General features: G+C 36.7%; 1 protein-coding gene across 4 annotated transcripts; it reads right to left on the reverse strand.

Moving 5' to 3' along the window:
• Positions 1–4,326: 4,326 nt before the first annotated feature.
• Positions 4,327–12,811, reverse strand: LOC129924983 (probable phosphorylase b kinase regulatory subunit beta). Of its 4 annotated transcripts, none has more exons than XM_056022784.1 (5): positions 12,368–12,811; positions 7,723–7,875; positions 5,141–5,285; positions 4,751–4,801; positions 4,327–4,519 (listed from the first exon to the last, which is right to left on the reverse strand). In XM_056022784.1, the coding sequence occupies exons 2-5, from the start codon at positions 7,757–7,759 to the stop codon at positions 4,354–4,356; spliced, it is 399 nt and encodes a 132-aa protein (XP_055878759.1). In that variant the 5' UTR covers positions 7,760–7,875; positions 12,368–12,811; the 3' UTR covers positions 4,327–4,353. The 4 variants fall into 4 exon arrangements, 2 of the variants coding, with proteins under 2 accessions (XP_055878759.1, XP_055878760.1); XM_056022785.1 differs by lacking the exon at positions 12,368–12,811 and adding an exon at positions 9,519–10,205; XR_008776856.1 differs by lacking the exon at positions 4,751–4,801 and having other exon boundaries at positions 4,332–4,515; positions 12,368–12,808.
• Between the last annotated feature and the right edge of the window lie 10,477 nt (positions 12,812–23,288).

Consider the following 23,288-nt stretch of genomic DNA (forward strand, 5'->3'; position numbering starts at 1 on the left):
GACGTGGTCGGCATTCTCTGGTGATACTCCACATGGGCAGATTTCACTGGTTCCAATTTTGAGCTTCTGGTGCATGTGTTGTCGCATTCTGTTGTGTCCGGTCCTGAGTCGAAAGATTAGACGTTGGTCTTGTCGGGATAGCTTATAGTAAGCGTCATCTTTCTTGTGATTTGGATGAGAGATCGTCCATTTCTCATTTATTTTGTTTACAATTAATTTCTTCAGGATAGAGTGCAGAGTTTATTTGAGAGTTAGTTCTCCCACTCTTGGTGAGTGTGTCAGCCTTCTCATTTCCTTCTAGTTGTATATGGGCTGGTATCCATTGAATAACAGTTTTTTTTGCTGTTGTTGTTGAGCTTTGTAAGTGCTGTTCTGAGGTTTTTAATATAAGAGGAATAAGAGGAGTTTTGCAAGCTTTGGAGGGTTGTTTTTGCATCGGTTAGCAAGACAATATGACTGTGAGGGGAACTTGGATGATTTGCTAGCATGGTAGCAGCTAGTGCTAGTGCTTCCCTTTCTGCTCTGTGACTGTCAGAGAGCTCTCCAGTTGCAATGGATTTTTCTAGTTTTCCTCCATCTGGCCATTCGATAAGTATTCCAGCTCCTCCATTTGTGGTGGCTTTATGGGATGAGCCATCCGTGTAAACTCTGATCCACTGATTGCTAGGGTAATTGGTATGTAGAAAACAGTTCACTATTTCCTTGAGCTCTGTTGGTCTGTAATCAGATTTTCTTTTTATATTTTCAATATGGTCCCTTATAGTAGGAAGAGGGCTTTCGTCCCAGGGTGGAGATTCGTTATAGTGTATCGAGGATTCCAGAGTTATTTTTTCAAGTTGGTGTTTCTTTTTTAGGTTTAGAGATTCCTGTAAGAAATTGATCCTTTTGAGACGGTTTTTTGTGCCAGTTTTGTGGATTTTTGTTCTGAGTGGGTGCCTTTCCAAGGTTTCCAATTTAGTGAATTGGGAAAGGATTTTTATCTCTTCTTTCATCCAGAGAGATCAGGGCAGCGGTTTCCTCCATAGCTCTTATAGGTGTTGTTTTGATTGCTCCTGTCATAATCCTTAAACCAATATTTTGAACCTTGTCTATTTTTCTTAGGTTGGTTTGGGCTGCTGAGCCCCATGCTGAGGCACCATATTCTAGTACAGGTCTTACATAACTGGTATAGGTCTTTTTCAGGATGTTGTGATTAGCTCCCCAATCTGTGCCAGCTAATTTTTTCAAGAGGGATAGTCTCTGGATGCCTTTACTCTGTGTTTTATCTATTTGGTTTTTCCAGGTTAGATATGTAGGGCTGTCATTTTTTTCTAAAGCTTCCTTATCTAATGTTAATATTATTGTTTGTTGTTTTGTTGACAGTGAGAATATGGTATATGTTGTCTTTTTTGTGTTAATGGACATGCCCCAGTCTTTGGACCAATTATTGAGTATATCGAGAGCATCCTGTAATCGAAATTTCGATGTTCCTACATATTCTTCTGTGCTAATTAAGGCAAGGTCATCTGCATACATGCTGCTTTTAACTTTTCTTGGTAGGTTTTGATTTAGATCGTTTATGAATATTAGGAACAGTGTTGGGGATAGGACTCCTCCTTGGGGGACGCCATTTTTTATACCCACTGTGTGGCTTCTTTGTCCTTGCATGCAAACTAAGGCTTTTCTATTATTTAGATATTCCTTTATCCAGTTGTACATTCTGTGGGATATGTGATGCTGGATTAGCTTGAGCAAGAGACCTTGTTCCCAGACAAATGCTTTTTCTAAGTCAACCCACACAATTGTTGTTGGTTTCTTTTCTTGAAAGCCGTCTTCTATTTCTTGTGTGATGAAGGCGATTTGATCTTCTGTTGATCTGCCTTTTCTAAAGCCAGCCTGGGCTTCAGTGAGTAGGTTATTTGACTCAAGGATCCATGTCAGCCTTCTATTTATCACTCTTTCCATCAGTTTGCAAGTACAGCTAGTGAGGCTGATGGGACGGTAGCTATCCAGTTTATTTCTTGGTTTGCCGTGCTTTAGTATAGGGATCATAATGGCTTTTTTTCCAGATGTTTGGAATTCTGCCAGATTTCCAGCTAGCATTGAATATTTGTAGCAGTTTTCTTTTGGCTTGAGGACCCAAGTGAAGAAGCATGCCATTAGATATTTTGTCTGGGCCCGGGGCTTGTTTTGGTTTGAGGACTCTTAGGGATTCATCTAGTTCCTTCATTTTAAGATTAGTGGTCATTCCCAAGGAGTAAGCTGGATTGTTTTCTTTAATTTTATCTTGTATTTCTGAGTTTACATCTTTATTTCTACTTTCATTAATTTGTATTTGTCCTACGCTTTGGAAAAACTTAATGAATTCATTTGCTGCTTCTTGGCCTTACAGGGGTTTGTTGTCCTTTTCTATTACTATAGGAGTTGTTCTGTTTTCTTCCTGGTTGAGACATTTGGCTATACGCCAGAGTTTGTGTCCGTCTCTATCTACGTTTAGTTGTTCTGTTTTTTCATGCCAACTTTTCCTCATGGCGGAAAGGTAATTTTTCCTGAAAACTGCGTTAGCTGCTTTTAGATTTATGTTATTTTCTATACAAGGGTTATTTTCTACTGTGTTTCTGGCTTCAATAGTGGCATTGTGGAGTTGTTGAAGGTGATCAGACCAGTTGGGGATATAATCTTTTCTTGCACCTCTGGGAATTGATTCCTTAGCTGCTAGGAGAATTGCTTTGGAGAAAGCTGAGAATGACTTATTAACCTGATTTGATTTGCAGTTTATTGAAGTTGTGTATAGGTCTGTGAGCTTTGAGAATAGGTGCCAGTTGGCTTTTTTGTAGTTCCATCTGGGGATGGTGGAGTTTTCTGATATTTTGAAGGGGGTATCGATACTGATCAATATAAGTCTGTGGTCACTGGTGGCTAGCTGGTCTGCAACTTCTCTGGTGCACTTTTTGGATAAGTTGTCAGTTGCAAAGGCTAGATCTGGAGTGGTTGATGTTAGCCAGGCTCTTGAGAAAAAGGTTGGTTTATCCTCAGGTTTATTAAGCAAGATAAGTCTGTTCTCTGCTTGCCATTCTTCAATTTCTTCTCCCCTGGCATTTAGGTCTGGGTATCCCCAGCTCTGAGAGTGACTATTCATATCTCCTAAGATTAGACAGTCTTCTTGGTCAGGTATTTGTATGTGGTCAATCTCTATTTCCTTGTCTGGTGGGAAGTAGCAGTTAAATAGATTAATATTTCCATCTGGGAGAATTAGCTTAGTTCCCATTATTTCTGATTCTGAGGAGTTGGGCATAGTTATGTCTGTGGTAGGGATGTCATTTTTAATGAGGGTTAGGATTCCTCCTTTGGGTCTGATTTCTCTATCTTGTCTGATGCAGGTGTAGCCTCTAATGGAGAAACGAAGATTACTGTTCAAATGAGTTTCTTGGATGCAAGCTACATCAATTTCTTTCTCATGCAGAAATATTTTTAGAGCTTCTTTTTTCTTTTGGATGCCCTCTGCGTTCCATTGTAAGATTTTTAGACTTTTGGTCTTGGAGTGTTGGCCAGTAGTTTTTACTTTCTTGTCCCTGCTCCTGGCTCCACAGGCAGAGACAGAAGAACCACCAGCTCGCTTGTGTGGGCTCCTTCGAGGCGGAGAGCCGGGCCCCCTACCTGCGCTGCGGGATTCCACAGGCAGGACACCACATCTATTAGAATGGTTACTGAACTCCAACATAGATGAGGTTAGTGTCAATGCGTTATGCACCAGGAGGCCCATTGACTCCGACTTCAGCCTGCTTTTCTTTCTAGGTGTGCTCCCATAGCCTTTGATCATCCAAGATCATCTGCAAGGCAGCAGGTGTTTATTTTCGGAGTTTTCTCTCCTAGATGAACTGCTATCCCTAGCTAACAAGTTTCATCTACCCGGGTTTAGAGTTAGAGCACCCTATACTCGCTTTTTGCAATCATTTCCCTGGATTTCTGAGATGTTTTTAGTAAATATTCTAACCACTGGAATACTTCATCTCATCCTCCATGACTGCAAACCAGTTGGTCCATGGCTGTTTATTTGCTATTCACAGCTAACCCTTATATCTAAGGGTCTTTCCCCTATCCGCAACCTGGGGACGTGCTTGGTAGAAGGTGGTAACTCCCCCAAGAGCCAACTATTTATTTGTAGAGAAATTTTATACCACCAATAAATATTTTTTTAGAGCTGGACATGTCTTGGATTTCCAAACTAAGAAAGCATATTGTTAAGTAATTTACTTGTGCAGACCCTGGGACCCAGGAGTAATCCAAACCTAGTTATTTTATGCGCTGACCAAAACAATATGATTTTAATATTGATATGCAATGATATTCTATGCTTGGTTGTAAACAAACTACTCACCTTATCTGCCTGTCATATCCAACATTGCACATGGAAAAGTGTTTGAGATGAACCATAGTCGCTCTAAGACTGAAGGAGGCCAACTTGAATATCCAACATTGCAACATGCCTATCATCAGCTTGGCCCAACTTATGATCCTGCCCTGGTCATCATCAATCTTTCTGGATAGAAATAATCAAGTAATTAATAATGTGCATACAAAGATACTAATTTTCAATTAGTCATCAAAACTGTACTAATTTTCAAGTCAACATGCACCAATTAAATATTAATCCTAACCTTTAAAATAAATCTTTGTAACACAATCTTAAGGTTTAATTTTTTCCAAGTTATTTTGTTAGCTAAAATATTTATTATCATAAACAACTAAACACTCCTGGCATCTGACTTACAGTGAGACATTGACTAACAAAGGATTGCTATCTATTCTGATGAAAATCTGACTGAAATGTATTTATGTTTCATAGTTTAATAAAGAAACTTATTTCTGGGTAGATTTTTGTTTGGTGTTTGAGAACCAATTTATTTGTAACCATTGCAGTATCTTTACTTGGAAGACACTTTGACCAAAAGTAGATACCAGAGGATAATAACTAACTAAAACCAGTTTAGAATTAGGAATTATACACACTTCAAGTCAAAAAAGAAATATACAACCCGGATATTGGAAAAAAAAAGAAACATAATTATAAACTGTTTTAACCCTATACCACATGTATCCCAAATGCTTCAATACCTATTAAGCTAAAAATACCAAACATGAAATGATAAAGCTGAAATACTTATAAACTTGAGCCAGTGACCAAACAGCAACTGCACAGTAAATAGAATCCTGAACATGAGCTATTCTATTTGTATTCTTGTCAGATCCAATAGAAGGAAAAAGACCATTGATAGGACTCTGGTTTCGCAAGATTTGATGTTTTGCTGGTGATACAATAAGATTCAAATTAGGAACATTTGTAATCAATACATACATTTTTGAGATAAAATATATTAAATCATCAAATACTGAATTACAAAATAAATTAACAAAAAAAAGAGTTAAAAAACAATGGGTGAACTGTTACACCATGATTGTCCAGAGTTTCATACCCTGCCATCCTAAAGGAGATTTGGGGTAGGATGTAATAATAATGAAGGAATGCCCAAATGTTTTTTGTTTTTTTTATTGAAATTCATTTTTTGTTCTGCTTGAACTATAATATATCATGAGCATTTTTTTTTATTGTCTTGAGCTTTGCTAATACCAGCAAGTGTTCATTTTGATTTCTTTATTACAGTAGCTTTCTTGTATACACAACTTTTGATGTTTTATTAGTTTTTCCTTTCCACTTTGATGTTTGTGCTCTGGACTCTTGATCTGGTTGTTGACTGAATCAATCATGTCCCAATGTAGTCCAATTAACCTAAATTGACTGTACTAGTGATATTGATAACTACTAAATTTAATATTGTCTGTGGCATTTTACGTCTCAAGAGACGATCTTTTCCCTTTGCAACTTCTTGTGTGACTAAAGAGGCCAATCCTTGATACACAGCTGCGATCGCAGGTTGGGCATATATAATCACCAGACGCCATTGCATTTTCACCCTTCTTTCTGCTTCTGTTGTGTATGACATCTGCAATCTGTGACCCTTCCTTTATGCTCTCTCTCCATGTGGATCTGTCCAGTGCCACCTCTTCCCAGCTGCCAGTGTCGATTTTGAAGAGCTTCATGTCACGTTTGCATACATCCGTATAACGTAAAAGTGGGCGACCAGCGGCTCTCCTGCCTTCTATTAGATCGCCATACAGGATGTTCTGTGGAAGTCGACCTACTGGCATTCTACGAACGTGGCCAAGCCAGCCAAGGCGTCTGCTGCTGATAACAGAGCAGATGTCCTGGCATCCTGCTCTATGTAGCACGTCCTCATTGGTTATCTTATCTTGCCACCTTATTTTAAAGATCCGCCTTAGGCATCGGAGGTGGAAGACATTCAGCTTTTTTTCCTGCCATGAGTAGGTTGACCATGTTTCACTTTCGTACAGCAAGGTGCTCAACACACAGGTCCGGTAGACTAGGGCTTTAGTACTGCTAGTCAGCAATATGTTGTCCCAGACTCTTTTCTGCAACCGTGACATGGTGGCCATTGCCTTGGCTATCCTGTTGTTTATGTCTTTATCCAGTAGAGTGTTGTTGGATATGATGGAGCCAAGGTAACAAAAGTGATCAACAATTTCTAGTGGTTGGCCATTAATGCTTACTTGAGGTGCAGTGTTTGTGTTTTGGACAAGTATCTTAGTCTTGCTTTGACTGATGTTTAAGCCGAACTTCTGGCAAGCAGCAGATAGTTTGTCAACCATGGACTGTAGCTGAATATCAGAATCAGCCACAATAGCTGCATCATCCTGCATCAACATGAGTTCCCTGACGAGTAGCTTCCTAACCTTGGTTTTTGCTCGCAGCCTTGATACATTAGTTTTCCAGAGGATCTTGTATGGAGAAACACACCTTCGTTTATGTCGCTGTACGCATAATGCAGTAGACAGGAGAAGAATATGCCAAACAGAGTAGGTGCGAGCACACATCCCTGCTTGACACCACTGCAAACCTCAAAAGGTGCTGATTGGGCTCCATTGAATTTGACAGTACATTTAGTTTCCTCGTGAAAACACTCAATTAACTTCAGTAGTTTGGGAGGACAACCTATTTTCCTCAGGAGTTTGAAAAGGCCACTTCTGCTGACCATGTCAAAAGCTTTAGTCAAATCAACAAAAACAATGTAAAGGGGTCTGTCTCTCTCTCTGAATTTCTCCTGCAGTAGTCGTAGAGAAGATATCATGTCTATAGTGGATCTACCGCTCCTGAATCCACACTGAGACTCTGGGTAGACTCTAGAAGCTATCACCTGCAGCCTGGATAGTGCCACTCTAGCAAAGATTTTGCCCACTATACTGAGGAGAAAGATACCCCTATAGTTGTTGCAGTCACTCCGATCCCCTTTTTTCTTGTATATTGTGACTATAGTTGCGTCACGCATGTCCTGTGGGACATGACCTGTTTCCCAACAGCGTCAGATTTAATATTAGAGGAATAGAAAAGTACCAGACATAACGTATTGGCTATGGGTTAGTAGCACTTTTTCATAGCAAAATTTTAGGGGCACAGACAGAAAGACAAGTTAAAAAGTGATTTAGCTAAAAAAAAAAAGTCAAGTTTATAACATATGTATATTTAAAAAAATGCTATTTTCTCATTGGGCTAGAGCAAACTTTTATTACTAGATTACAGTGATGTTTTGTTAGTGAGTTATGGAGATGTTTTTTTTTAATGATTAACGCAACGTTATTGTATGGAGGTTTTGTAAATAAAGAACTTACAGAGCATATAAAAACCATTAAGTTTTATGTTCAGCATATGAGGTTCTTTTTCTTTTGTTACTAAATCTCCAATTCATGCATCTGGACATTGTGTCTTCATTTTGTTCCTTTGTTTACTATAAACAACTGTCAGTGAATGACTGGTTCAACAATCTGTACAAAAGAATAAGTCTAATGAAAGGAAATGGCATTTCAATATTCAAGATCATGTCTTAAAACCCTGAAATGTGACTATTAGTTAAAGTAAATACAAATGATATCCATCTTATTCATGGTTGTGTAAACAATAAAATATTAGAATATTAGAAAAAAGAGCTGCATTTATCTTTTTCTCTATTTTTTTAATGAATTTTCTAAACACATGAATGTTGGTAAGGTTCACAGTTTAATCCCCTACAGTTAAAACAAGATAATTAATTCTAAAACTTATTAAAAAACATTTTATCAAAAACAAAATTTCTAAGGAAAAAAAAGTAAATGTTTCCAAATTAAATAATTGATATCTCCATCTCAGTGGTGCTTAAAGTCACAATGTCAAATTTTTTGATGGTATACAAACATAAGAATTCATTTATTTTTACAAACTTCACATGTTGCAACTTAAACATCCAGACAACAAAAGAAAATGAAATATATGATATACGCTATCAAGTGTAATAAAGTCCACTGTTCATCTTGACCGAGTTATTTAGTGTTTTTATATAAAAGCTGAACCCAGGGACAATTAAACTTGATGAGAAACCAATGTAGTTTCTAAAGAACTAGATTTAATAGAAAGCTGTAACATATATTTGTGAGCTCATTTTTCCTAAACTAAATGTTGTGCTCAGAGGACAAAGATTTTCATCTGTTAATGATGTCATCATCATGTTTGTAAATAATATTTTTTTAAGCAGAAAGATGATTAATTTTACACTATTAAGTTAACAGTATTCATAAAATTGAACACAAACAAAATAATTATTAACGAATGAAAGTATTTGTTTAAATCATGTATGCTTTAACACGATTGGGACTCAATGTTGTTAATACTTGTTATATTTGAGTTACATTCCTTTGTAATTGTTAGTTATGTGTCCTTTGTTGCGAACAAGCAGTATGATGTATGAATTAAATGTCTATGTCCCCACCCTTTGTGACAACTGTCAGAATATTTAATCCAATAACTATTTATTGAGTTGAACTATGAGAAAATGAGAATTTCAAAGTGTAAGTAATGCATAGTAAAGAGAAAGTAAAGTTCCTCTTTCAGACCATAGGCATAGGCATAGGGTAGATGATGTTAAGATCATCTGTTTCTTTGGCCAATGGTTAACAAGCAGGGTGTCATGTGGCCAGCACAACAACAAACCGCCTTTACTTTCGCCAACTAAAGTCAGATGCCCTTTAGAGTAGGGGCACCCTAAAAATCATGAAGCTCAAAATACCAGTTTTAACAGAGATTCAAACCCAGGACCTCAGGTTTGGAAGCCATGCGCTTAACCACTCAGTCACCACACCCCCCTAAGTAATGCATATTGACATGAAATAATTTAAAGTTGAACAATTATCTCAAGTGTTTGATTACAAAATTAGACAAAAATTAAAGTCTGCTTTTCAAACTATTCAAAACAAATGCAATCTGGTAGGTGGGGAACAGAAAGTGGTAGCTACTTCATTTTACCACTATTTGTAGATCTACACACTATAATCTATGTATCTTATCTTTTGGTAAGAATCTCAACTGCATTTTTAATTGCACATCAAAATTAATCAAATTATGTCTGTAGACATCTAGAGCATTTTTCACCACCTACCACGGTAATTTATTAGCCCCATCACGAACCATGCAAGGATAAATATCTACATCATGCATGGCAGCATGTGTCATGATGATAGATCTATGATTGTAGGTCTACTATCAAATTTAACGAGTAACAACATGATCTGCTATGGCTATATTTAGGCTATATTTTAGATCAATTGAGATTTGAGATGCCAAAACATGGTAATGACCTGGTTTATTATTGATTATTGTGTTATCTTGAACTTCGCCGAGTGCAAAAGAAACGAAGCTGCATCGCATCAGTCGAGAGAAAGAAGAAGAAAGCTAACGTAGGACAGATGCATATGTGGTGGGTTTGGCACAGAAGACAACTAAATTCTAATGATGAAAGGAACTCGTAGGACGATTCCTAACTGTTTATTATACATTTAAGACCTGCCAAAGGCAAACATAAAACATAATAACAATAATGAGCATTAACTAAAAATAATTAATAAGCAGTAAATGGTTAGACCAAGTTGTAGACACAACATCAAAGTCTAAATACTAAATCTTAACAAAAAACGAAAAGAAAATCATATAGTGTAAACCAACCATCTCGTCTTATACAAACACAAGAGAGATATGGAACACCCGAAACATTACAAAAAATAAAAGACATTAACAATTAAATAGAACAACTGGTTCATAAAAGCCAGTATCTACACACTGGTTGTAGAATTAGATTAACAAGATGGACTTTTAACTCTTTGAATGCTGTGTTTTTTTTCATAAAAATGCTACTTTTTAAAAAAAAATAAGAAAATGTTCCAAACATGGCTAAAACAAAAATTTATTGTTTAAGTACCAATAATGCTATAGTAACATATTTGGTATCAAAGTAAAGGTAAATGAATGGAGAATGTGAAAATGTAAACATCTTTCTATTTAAATATAAGATACAAATTATAATCTAAATAATATGACACTCAGAAAAAAAAATGGATGCCAACTTTAGAACTTTTGAGACCTAAATTTAGATTTTGTTCTTTGTATTACTGTTGAAACAGCATATTTAGACTATTTACAGCATTTTCAAAAAGAAATCTGATAAAACAGTCAATAAAAGATGATGAATCATTGATTATATTATTATTTTTACCTGTTTTTTTTAGTCTGAAAAAAAGTGAAAATTATTGCGCTTTTCATTACTACCAATAACAATAGATACCAGTACTAAATCTATCAACCAAATGCACTCAAATATTATGTACATTTGAATCAATGGGATATAGATCTAGATTTGTCTTCTTTTTATTTGCCTAGAACATCTTTTATTCTAATACTAGACCAGTGCAAGACATAGGCTAGCGAGAGATCAAAGCCTAAATCTCTAACTAGATGAAGGACAATAAAAATCCTAATTCATTTTACCTAAGATATAGACATCTAATAGATCATTATTACTGTTCCTTTGTGATAAATTATGGATTTAGAATAGTTTTATACTTTACTTTTATTTAGTAGTAAACCTTTTGGAGTGCAACTTGAACCAGTATTGTGATGGTGATGATTTTTACCAAAAAGCAATACTAAAAAAAATTGCTAGAAAATATACCAAGAAAAGGCCTAGCATGGTGGATGAATATTGGATTTAGATCTGCCATTTCTGTTGTTTTCATTTATCTTAGGCTTAGTTCTATAGGAATCTACAAAGGTGTAAAGATAAAAGCATAGATCTAGTCAACCTTGATCTACATTCAGGACCTAGCCCTATAGTCTAAGGCTAAGGCCTAAGCAAGGCAATACTAGATCTAAGTCTAAATGCTAATAATGTCCAAGTCTGCTTCATCCTATGCTAAATCTTGATCAAGATCTTCATTATTACAATTCATAGAAGTATAAATAAAACAATAAAGCTTCTTCAGTAGTAAACATTGTGGGTGTGTCTTGGACAAGCATAGCCATGATGTTGTAGATTTTTACAGATAAAGAATACTAAAAAAAAAAAAAGAAAATGGGGAAAAAATGCCCACAGTGGATGATTATTTGATGTAGATCTACCATTTCCTTTCTTTTTATTTACCATAAGCTTAGATTGGCTTAGATCTAGAGATATATCTAGATTGACTAGATCTAGAGTCCAAGTCTATAGATAAAAGTATCATAAAAGCTTAGATCTCGTCAATCTCGATCTACAGACTACACCTGACCTACTGACAATAATAGATTTAGATCTAGTATCTAGATCTAAATACTAATAATATAGATATAAAAATATAAATACGCTAAATTAATGACCTACCTGGATCTAATCTATATTATATATATCTAGATCAAATTCATTATTACTATTTATTTGTGATAAATTTTAGAATAATTATAAAGTTTCTTCAGTAGTCAACATTGTGGGTGTGTCTTGGAATAGCGTAGTCATGGCGACGTTTTTTTACATTGTAAAAAAAGTAATAAATAAATGTGAATGTCTAAATAAAGCCGAAAGCTTCTCATTTCTATGTAAACAAAGGATGAAGAACTCTTTTATAAAGTAAAAATAGTTCCACTGTTGTTAGTTAAAAATTTTAATTTAAAAATGCAACGAAACAAAGGTAGGGTAAGAACGTCTATTATGGGATAGACGTTCCGTGCGTTTAGGGCGGACAGACCGTCTATGGGATAGACGCTCCGCACTCATTGAGTTAACATTCTATATGGGATCTAATTCGTATGGTATACTTAAGTCTAAAGGTACCCTAACCCTAACAAATGGAAACATTTACATGCTGGTTTTCTAAAAATAACGATAGTCCAACAACATGGACGACATCCGGGGGTAGCGATATTCTATGTAGACTACTAAATAAAATTACAATATAACATAAAAAAGTAAAATGTAATTACCTGCAGCCATACATAAACACATGGTGTAGAACCAGACACAAACAGGGAGTGGAGACGACGTAGGTCCAGTAACATACGGGAGATGCCGGTCGAATCAACAGTGACCATGTTGGTCTGCCTTGTCATGCGCGGACACAAGGTGCCATTTAGGGGGAAGGGTCACGTGGATATCGGGGTGGCCGGTGTTTCCTGATAAGATATCCACTCCACTACACATATATAGATCTATACATGCACGAACTGTGTCAAACTCTGCCACTCCAGAATATAAGGCTTAATCAGTCACACAAAATTCTGCCCCATCTCAAAACGAAATCAAAGCCAGTGACTCACCTGTCCTCCCGACTCATTGTCTTCCGAGACATGAGGAGCCATATTTAGATTCTAGATCTAGAATCTAATTATAACTTAAAATGCACGTGATTTGTTGGAGACACGGGGAAAAAGTTTGACCTAGATCTACTTTAGTGAAAGCAAACGTGTACCTAGATTTAAATAGTAAATCTAGATCTAGATCTAGATTATTCTAGATACTTAATATAGAGCGGCTCATTTTGCTGTTTCAATCAATTAATTTTGTGTGTGTAGGCCTATAAATTAGCGTGCTTCTAAAAAAAATAAAAAATTAGCGTGCTTCGTATTTTGGATACTTCAAAAATATTTGATTTTTGTTGATATAGATCTAGAATCCATTATACTTTATATGCCTACCTTAATAACATGGATTTTTTGGAACAGTTTGGATTATTTAATACGCAAAGGTAAGGCACTTTTTTTAAAAAGAAGAAAATAGATTACCCGACAAAATGATACATGATAATCTGATGATGATACTGATAGTACTTTAATTTAGTAACATAATAAATGATAGATGAATAGATCTAAGATTCTAAGAGATGTACCATTAGTTTAGTATTACTAGTATTAGTAATATGAGTATGGCAGTGAATGTCAGTGTACACTGACTACGTTGATATGTTCCCATTCCATGTTATCATGATCAGAATACCCCTTCTTTTCTGTGTTTTTTTAAATTATAATAAGCGTACCTCATTTTAACGAACAATCTAACACTTTTTTTTTAAAGCCCGTCAGCCTCTTTTAGATTGAAAGTGCATGACTTCTCTCTGTTTTGCTCAATGGAACATTTTTTTTTTTACCTGCGCATTGTAATTTCTCCCACTCATTAAACTTTTGACTTGATTTGGAAAGATCAGTTTCATATATAATGGGCCTCCGACACATACACGCTCTCATATTTTGGGCCTGTTAATTTTAGTAGCACTTATTTAGGCCTACTTATCTGCTGCTCACCACCACCAAAATGTTGGTCCTTCGTACACATTCCCTTTCCCATTTCTTTATTTCACTTGATTTTTGTTTTCTAAATAAAATGTTTGTTTGTAAAATGTTTTACATGTTTCGGATGTTCTTTCAGAGTTGAAGATAGTTTACTTCCTAGTCCAAACCTCCCTCAGGACGACGGAGATTGGGAGCGGATTTGAACCCTCGACCATCGATAAATCCGAACGACAGTCCAGCGCGCAAACCGCACGACCAGGCAGCCATTCAAAAAGCAATATCAATTCGGTTTTATTCATTGTAATCGTTTATTTGACCCCATTTGAATGTAGCGAAATGACAATAGATCTAGATTATTACTCAGCACTGGCTGCCTAAACATCGTTTCCATCCTTACGCAGTGTAACGCAGGATGGTTGGGAATGGAGACAGGCTGGGCTTGAACCGTGACCTCCGTGCCGCTTAAACCCGGAACCAATAAAACCAACAAAAATCTATTCTTTATCCGATAACGTTTATTACTCACAGAGTCGCCTCTTCTGTCTAGAGCAGGCATGTCAAACTCGGCGTTCGGAGGCCGCATACCACTTTGCGTGCGGCCCGCTTAGCCACCTAAAAATTATAGAAATAATGTTAAACTGTTACGCTGGAAAATAAGAGATGACAAGCTACTTGAATTGAAAAATAGTATTTGTTAAACTGAACAACGAGAGTGAGTTGCAGTGAAAGCAATTTAAGCTACGATTTGTCAAATTTAATTGCAAGCCATAGTACAACATTTAGTGAATGTGATTGTATGAAGGAGTGTCGTTAAAGCCGAAGTAATTTGTCCAGAAAAGGTGAAAGCATTCACAGAAATAGCGTTAACTATGAACACTGTGGCAGATAGAATAAATGACATGTCAGTCAGATTGCGTGAACAATTAAAGATTTTGAATTATTTTTATTGGCTCTCCATGAGTCAACTGATGTAACGGGTGTAGCACAGTTGGTTATATTCATAAGGCCTGTGACAGCGTAAGACGCAATCATCTTCTTTTTTGAAGTAACGTCTGTATTATATAAGATAAGACAGGAATTTTGAGATACATGAGGTGCTACTTTAGCTCTGTTCTATGCAGAACACCACAACAAGCGCGGATGTTTTGAGAAATAACAGGGATTGATATGACAGTACAATTTACTTGCTAGCTAGTCTAACAACGAATGGGGCACCAAACATGAAATGAAATGGTTTCGATGCAAAGTTACTTGCAAAAAAAAAAAAAAAAAGAGAGACTGGTGCTAAGTTTAAATGTCCTCATTTTCAGTGCATCATTCACCAAAAAACATTCAGCGCAAAGAAATTAAAGTTCCAACATGTCATAAGAACGGTTTCAGTCACTCTTAATTTTATTCATGCCCGTAGTTTAAATCATCGCCGATTTTCAATGTTTCTGGATGGCATGGGACACGAATTGGATTGTGTTCTCTACTACACAGAAGTCCACTGGCTCTCATGTCATAAAGTATTGAAGAGATTTTTTTTGCACTGCGTGAGGAAATTGTATAGTTTCTGAACATGAAAGGTGAACCTGTTGAACATTTTCAAACTGACTAATGGGTCACAACTGCATGTAATCATGTGAAGTGCTTACTAGCAAAATTACGACTGTGGATAAACCAAATATGAAGAGGAAATCTTGTTCACTTCTCAACGTGTCAGGAACTAAACAGATTAAATACGGCTACAACATTTGGTAAATATGTCTTACACCTGGAATCGTTAGTAGATGCTTTCAATGACCGTTTTCGTGACTTCGTTCCGTACGAGCAAGAATTTTCGTTGTTTGTATCTCCATTTTCATTTGATTCTGAAATTGCTGCTGGTAATGTGCAACTAGAGCTGATAGAATAGCAGATTCTTTGTTGAAATCGAAGTATATAGAATTGGCTGTGCCAAACTTTTACAGTTATTTACCCTGAACGGTATGTTGAATTGCGGAAATTTGCAGCCAGAATTCTTGCTGTTTGCAAGCACTTATCTCTGTGAGCAGTTCTTTGCCATAATGAAAGCTACAAAAGCACCTCACCGTTTGAGATTATCTCATCAATATTTGTCATCAGTGATGAAATTATCAGTAAAAAAAAAAAATTCAACATGACATTAATAAGCTTGTATCCTATAAAAGATGTCAAGCATCAGAACATAGAAAATAATGCGTAATCATATTTTTAATTATCAAATAGTACTACACATTTAGCTGTCTAAGAGACAGGTATGCCATTAATTATTGTATTCCATTGTATTGTTTCTAATTTACATAAAACTAGTAGGCTGTTTTGCTGTTTTGTTTTTGGCTGTGGCCCCTCAGGTCATAGTAAGTTTTTATGCGGCCCATACACCTTTACGAGTTTGACATGCTTGGTCTAGAGTCTAGAGGATCTAATCTATTCAAGTGCTATTTGAGATGTTAACTTTAGTTAGAGTATTCGGTTAAATGTGTACATAAAAGAGCGGGGGTAGATATATAGCCTAATAGAGGAAGACCACAAAGAGGTTTAGTAGCGTTGCAAGGTAGCCTACGAGTGGGCCCAGGTATAAGAATATCTTGGTTGTCACCGCTTCCCCCAATAAGACGAATGTAGTGTGTGACAAAAAAAAATGAATGTATTGGTGCATTTACCAAAAGACATTTTAATGCAGTAGCAGTGTAGCCCCTTTTTTAAGATAAGGTAAGATAATTTTATTGATCCAATCAAATGTAAATGTAAATTCAGTTTGACTACAATTGACAACCTCAGCGTAACTACTTTACAAAAACAAAATGGATGAAAAATTCGAACAACATTCACACACGAAAACACATACACATTCACAACCAGCGCTTTTTGAGTTTGACTTCTATGTACTTTAAAATAAGTAGGGCTAATTATATCAATTACGTTTGTTTCAATTAGGATTCCAGCAAGTAATAGTGTCTTTAAAGTCATGTTTGTACAATTTCTTAACAGAATTAAACGACTTAAAAAATGTTTCAAATGAATAAAGAAATGTTTTATGAGTTCTATGTCCCAGTATACACATTTACATTACTAAAACACTTCTAGGTGTAAAACTGTTAAACATTGCTACAAACTAGTATCTGATTCGACGTTCATTATTTTAACAGTAATTAAATCTAACATTAATCTAATAACATTTATCTGGCCTTCTTAGTAGAAATGTCAGTAACTAGTTCTTTTGTCTGTTTCTCACCAAGTGAAGCCAACCTGCTCTTTGTCATACAAATTTGTAAATAACTTTTGTTCAACCGAAATTTCAATCGAATAATCGAAAAAGTGAAACAAAGTGAGAGATCATATGCATACTGTAAAAATGTAGCTATCATTTAAAAAAATGAACAACCTAATCTCTTATTGAACACAAGACTTGATTTGTCTTTATGAAAGGCTTCTTAGATGAATTTGCATCTCTGGCAATATCATCTGGATGAGACTAGAAGCATGTTGACATCATTCAACTCTTTGCGTTTGCTATTGAAATGAAACTAGGCTTTTAACGACGAAAACGTTTTGACATTTTTGATGCCCATGAAATCTGTCGCGTAATTCAGAAACAATGACATCAATAGTTCGTTTGGATACGTTGATGTTGAGAGTCTTCTCTCGAAGCTTGAATTTTTTCTTCTTGGTGGGCTTATTAAATTGTCTTTTAACCTTCTGCAAATGTGTAGAGCAAAAATATATATATATATTAACAGCCCAGCTACTTCAGCAGCCTCTTTTTTTTTTACACTCTGAAAGTCATTTTTTTAAATAATTTAATGTTTTGTTTCCAAGTGTCTCTTCAATTTGCTTGGAACAAGCGCCTCATTCGATAGAGTTGCATTGCAGATCAGACAGAATGGCAATGGAGAATCTTCAGGTCCCAAAGATATGAAACCATATTTGATGTAATCTTCTTTGTACCTTCGTTTGGTTTCTTGCTTTTCATTTAACGCTTTCGCAGTTTCATTCTTACTAACGTATTTCTCCATGGATAACAATGAATTACGCTTAGTGATAATTTATTAGCATACACCTAATACGCATCGCTAATAATTATCGTTACCAATTCAAAAATTGCTGTGCGTCTGCTTAGGCGGCCTACATTTTAGTCATTATAAAAATATAAGTATAGCGGAAAATTTAAGAACCTAAAAGGCTAACACCCCTTTCCGTCAAAATGTAGCGATCCGATTTAGCAGGGCTGAGAAAATAGGAGAGTGTGGACTACTATTACTGGTCGTTACAAGTGGGGATGTCGTTGCAACGTAAAATACAAATGTAATATTAGGTAGACCTGTGTAAAGATGCACGTATGGCGTTCTGAAAACTCCCGCGGCACACCTGCAAATCTTCGGCGGCACACTGGCACACAGTTTGAGAAACACTGTACTAGACAATAGGCAGAACAATATTATAGAATGTTTCTTGTTGTCCTCAAAGTGCTGCAGCTCGTTAAGTACAATTCTTTATTTATCAAACACAGCTGAAAGTCAGTTAAGATCTTTCAACTATTTGATGTGTAAGTGCTTTTTTAAATTTTATTTTAAATACAGGAAAAAAAAAAGAAAAAAAATTGAGCTTAAAGAAAATTGAATAATAAGCAAAGAGGGGGCGCGACGGCTGAGTGGTTAAGGGCTTGGCTTTCTGGGTGTGCAATGGGTCAGAAATAAGGGGAAGTAATTATAAAGAAATTTCTGAAGGCGCCACGACAAAAGGGGCGCCGACAACTGGTTCGATGACATCGAGGTAACTCCAGCTTCCCATGGCCTCAATGTTGCATGCCGGTGAAAATGTCTGTTTTGGTAGCATTTGTTCGAACAACGGGTAGTGAGCCTCGCCTCTCTGTTGTAATAGGCCTACTTATCCATACGTGCCCCTTCTCTTCATTGGGGGGGGGGGAGGGAGGAGGAGGAAGCGGGACAACAATCCAAGGTTCCTGGGATTTCGAGTGTGTATCTGAATCTCATGGAGCTCACGGTTAGCTAATCTCTTTTATTTAAAATAAACTTGGTTGGGAAGACTGCCCATTCTTTTTAAGTAAATTACCATACAAAGAGAAACTTAAGGCCTTTATTTGTTACAGTGATTGATATTAATGTATGTATATTATTATAGCTTTTAAATAGTACTATTTTCATGCTTACAGCATTCTCAGAGCCCTTTGGTCCAATCTCATTTGTGGACCAGTTGGGGGGGGGGTATCTAGGAGTTGGTGTCGAACCTCGAGCCCCCTTCTAGGTAGCCAAGCCAAGTTCAAGCGCACTTGGCCTCTCGACCACGCTTCCCATATATATATAGTGAATATATTCGGATGAATTAATAAAGAGACCAACAACAGCGTTCTAAGACCAGTAGATGACATGCCCAATCACATACTAATTAACATTGGTTTGGTGGAGGTGTCGCATGATCTCGAGTTGGCCCCGCTACGAAGTCCTTCATAAATCACAGACTTTATTATCTTGAACAGTGTAGCGATGCGTTGATTGGAATCAAAATGAAAAAAAAATAGCAGAAAATAAGTAAGATAAAAAGCAACCATTGCTGGAGATGTGTGCAAAAAAATGTAGTAAAATTATATTTTGAAATATTGCCAATAAGAATAATCTTCGTTTGATTTGAACTTTTTAGAATGACATGTAGAGACAATGTTTCATTAGCCTCTTCCTTATAATTTATAAGAATCAGAACTTTCTAAAATGCATATAGATATGTAGAATTATTTATTTTAAAATATATTTACATTTATAGGTGGCCCACCTGATTTCTTTAGGTGTCCGCGGGCCGCTTAAAAGACTCCTCGGGCCGCTTGTGGCCCGCGGATTGTAATTTGCCCACCCCTGAGCTAGTTTAATCCGACCAGATATTTTGAATAATAATCAACTGGTCCCTCACTTCTGTTTAATATGTCTATTACGAATTATTCTATGACAATTCTTGACGCAGCGTGGCAAAACAATAATGATTAATAACAGTCCTGTGATAGAATTATATTTTGCGCATGAGTATTAGATTATTTTACAAACGAATCAATCGTTCTATCAGCATCTCTGCTTTACATCGCCATTCAAAGAAGTAGACTCCACAACACACAGATATCAGTCTTGTTATTAATCGCTCACATTTTATGATTAATTATTACGTTTAACAGTAGTATTTCGTGTTTGTTACATTGTTTTTCGCACGCCCATCTAACCGTTAGATTATAGATAAATATTTGAAGCGTAAGCTGACATTTGAAGAAGAGCAAGAGTGTAATGGAAATAGTGACAGTGAGCTGAGACACGATGACATAAGAGAGGCCATACAGCGTAGGACAAAATGACGTAAATATGCATCTGAATATTTTCACGTTGGATTTCTACCGTACAAAGGCAACAGCCGCAATGTGTCATGTGTCTCGGTGCGTTATCGAACGAAAGTTTGATATATCAGCAGCTTTAGAAATATACTGTTTGGCCATTCTAAGTATAATCAGGTCGCCAGCTTTGCAGTGCCCCGGAAGTGGTCGGGGTCTTCTAACACCGTAAGGTTTGTAAGAGTTGCTGAACTGACAAGACTTCAGGCTTAGCGTGTTCAATCCATGACCTCCGTGTCGAAGGCGCCGTTCAATCCGGCTTAACCTAGATCAGTGGTTCCCAAACTTTTTTGTCTCGTAGACCCCTTGCCATGTTTTCTGGTTTTCGGTAGACCCCCTGCTTAACTTATACTGCAATTTTGCAATTCACCAACAACATTTTTTATAAGTAATTTCTAACAGTTGTAAGTCGAAGGGTAAATACGTAATTTAAAGCTAGTTAGTATATCTTTTATATTGATAAAATTCAAATTAAAATAAATCAAAATAACAATTGATATGTATTACTGGAACAACCAAGCATGTTGGAAACGTGTGTTGTTGTTTGTCGCAGGTTCATCATCCGTTGCTACGGATATTATGTTTCATAAAGGAATTTGTTGTACTATGAAGTAGTCCTTCAAACATTAAATATTAATTAATTAATTTATTTATTGGTCCTTAAGTACCACAGTAAAAGTTTTCGTAAGGAGCAGTTTCTCGTGTATTTCATCTTTCAAGTCTGGCTCAAATATTGGGTTCGCGGAACTATTTTCACAATCAGTAGAAGGAGCGAAGGTGAGAAACAGTCGCCTAAATCAGTAAGCGTTGGGCGGGAGGGTCTCATTAGCCTGGGCTTGCAACCCACCTAGCAGAACGAAAACTGAATTCAAACTTCTGCTGCCTTGCAGATATAGGCCTACCCAAACATGGAAAATGTTTCGTCAAGCCGGTGACCTTTTGGCAGTTTGCTGCACACAGCGCTACATCTTGCCAGAGCCTGCGAGGCCGCTAATCCCAAACTGTTTATCTCGTTTGCAAAGAATTACATTATAGGCTTTTAATGTTATAACTCACACCACTAATGTGCCCTTAAACTGTATTGTTGCTTAAATAAATTCATTTCATACTATCAAATTTAGGTTTGTGTTAAAACAAGTTTTTAAAACTACTTTAACAGTAGGTAAAATCAGTGTTTTATCTTTAATGTTTAGGCTATTAGGCTATAAGTAAACAAATCTTGTAAGACGCTCACAAACCATCATCTTCTCTCTCTGTCTCATGTTGAAGAGAGATGTTGTGGGTCTATTTTGAACTTTTTCTTTGAGAATCTTGTTTTTTCAAACCTTTATTTTTTTTATCAGGGTGACATCATCTCAAATGATCCTCCAACGTAATTGGTTTCATATCGTCATAAGAAGCCACTTAGGCAACCTCTTGTTTGATAAAGAAGGGATGAATCCTAATTTAAAATAGTCAACGCTGTACAATCTACATTTCTTTTTGAACATTCGGGCGTGTCAATCTTCGTGGTTTTGATTCCGTAGACTGTGGTAATTACGTTTCCAATAAGTTAAACAATCAGTTGTCAACTATTTTAAGTTTCGGAAATTTTCGCTCCAGCCTTGTGTCCTTGACATCAAATGTGACAGTCAACTTTCATCGCCTTTGTGGGCAGTCTTCTTAGCCACTCAAGTGGAACCCTGCTCTTAGCATGTGTGTGTTGACCCGACGTTTTAGATTTGCAAAGAAAGTGTGTCTCTAAGGTGCAAAACATTTAACGACAATATGAAACAAAACTTTTTTTAAATAGACAGGTGTCTAGGTTTTTCTTGGTTCAGGCCGCAAGGAAAAGATTTCTAGGTTCATAAATCGGAGATTTTGGGAATTTTTATAGCAACAAGAAAATACGAGCGGCGATATTATGTGCTACCGAGCAATTCACGATAAGAGCCATTTTCCGGCGAATGGGTTAAAGTGTTTGCTGGCAGTGGGGAAAATGTGGCTTGAAGTAAGAATGCAGTTAAAACAATGACAAGGCGAGTTTGAAAAAAAAAAGGAGGGGGGGGGGGAAGGGTATCGCTTTAAAATTGACGAATATAGCATAGCAACTCCGCTCTTGGTATTTGTTCGCGGTATATGTCAGGATTCCGTGTAAATATTTTGGCTCACAATGACCTCCCGACTAAGCTGCTTTGCTGCTAACAGCTAAACAAGAGACCTTGGAGAGGGCGTAATTTTACTGAGGCCATATGTTCCATGAGGAAGACAAAAGGATAATGTTGAATTAGTTATGAATGAATGAGGGGGCAGAAAGATTCCACTGAACATTTAATACGATGACTGTTCAAAGTGAAGAATGATCTGTAAATAATGTGACAAGAGATTGCAACACACATTCATATCATTTATAGTACACGTGCGGGTCGTGCGTATCTCAGTAATACTATCCCTTAATTAACATGGACCCGTATTACGTCGCCTGTCGGCCAAGCCCCAACATTGCTAGCCGAGCGATATTTCCACTCTGGCTCTCTGAACCAGCACCTAGCAGTACTTGCAGACGGAATGAATTATTTACACAGCGACGAGCCGAGGCGAGCAGTTAAACAACGAAGTTCAGCACCAAGCCCCAAAGACGGGAAAAAGAAGGACGTCATCAAACACTTAGCAACCAAGAGGGGTCACCAAATTGAATGCACACACACACACATACACAAGAATTCGTGCTCACAGAATACAGCCTACGCATCAGCGACAAATTGTAGAACTTAGCCGACATGAGGAGCCATCACTGGCGAAGACCTGCTCCAGTAAGTTCAGTCATCATAAAGATTTATATGGCTCCCAAGCTGAAAAAAGAAGATTGGGCATCAGAAATAGACCTTTTTATCTCTTGCACTTGAAATGAGATTGTAACATTTTAACTTTGAGTGTGTCCATGAAATCTGTCATTAATTAATAATTTACATGCATTTATCACATCAAATCATCATTAGATTTAATTCCATTTTAATTCTGTGTGGCTCTTACTTTAACAAGCTATGCACAAGTTATGTCGTCGTGTTGAAATTGTGTAACTTAAGGTCACTATGATCCCGCGGTGGTATGTGTTGTTCACATCTGACAAAGAGAATTGCCAACTCGATATCGGACTTTTTGTTTTCACTTGCAATAACGTTTTGGTCTTAGCTTAGGTTACTACAATCGAGTTGTTCCATTGCAAGTCAAAAGTCTAGGTCAGTGATCAAT

This window comes from Biomphalaria glabrata, chromosome 3 (genome assembly GCF_947242115.1).
Source record: "Biomphalaria glabrata chromosome 3, xgBioGlab47.1, whole genome shotgun sequence".
NCBI lineage: Eukaryota > Metazoa > Mollusca > Gastropoda > Planorbidae > Biomphalaria > Biomphalaria glabrata.

Coding starts and splice junctions, on each gene's coding strand:
- LOC129924983 (XM_056022784.1), bottom strand. CDS start 7,759: ATGCTGAACATAAAACTTAATGGTTTTTATATGCTCT. Junction 5,286..7,722: donor TAATGGTTTTTATATGCTCT/GTAAGTTCTTTA, acceptor TTGTATCACCAG/CAAAACATCAAATCTTGCGA. Junction 4,802..5,140: donor TCACTGGCTCAAGTTTATAA/GTATTTCAGCTT, acceptor AATACATTTCAG/TCAGATTTTCATCAGAATAG.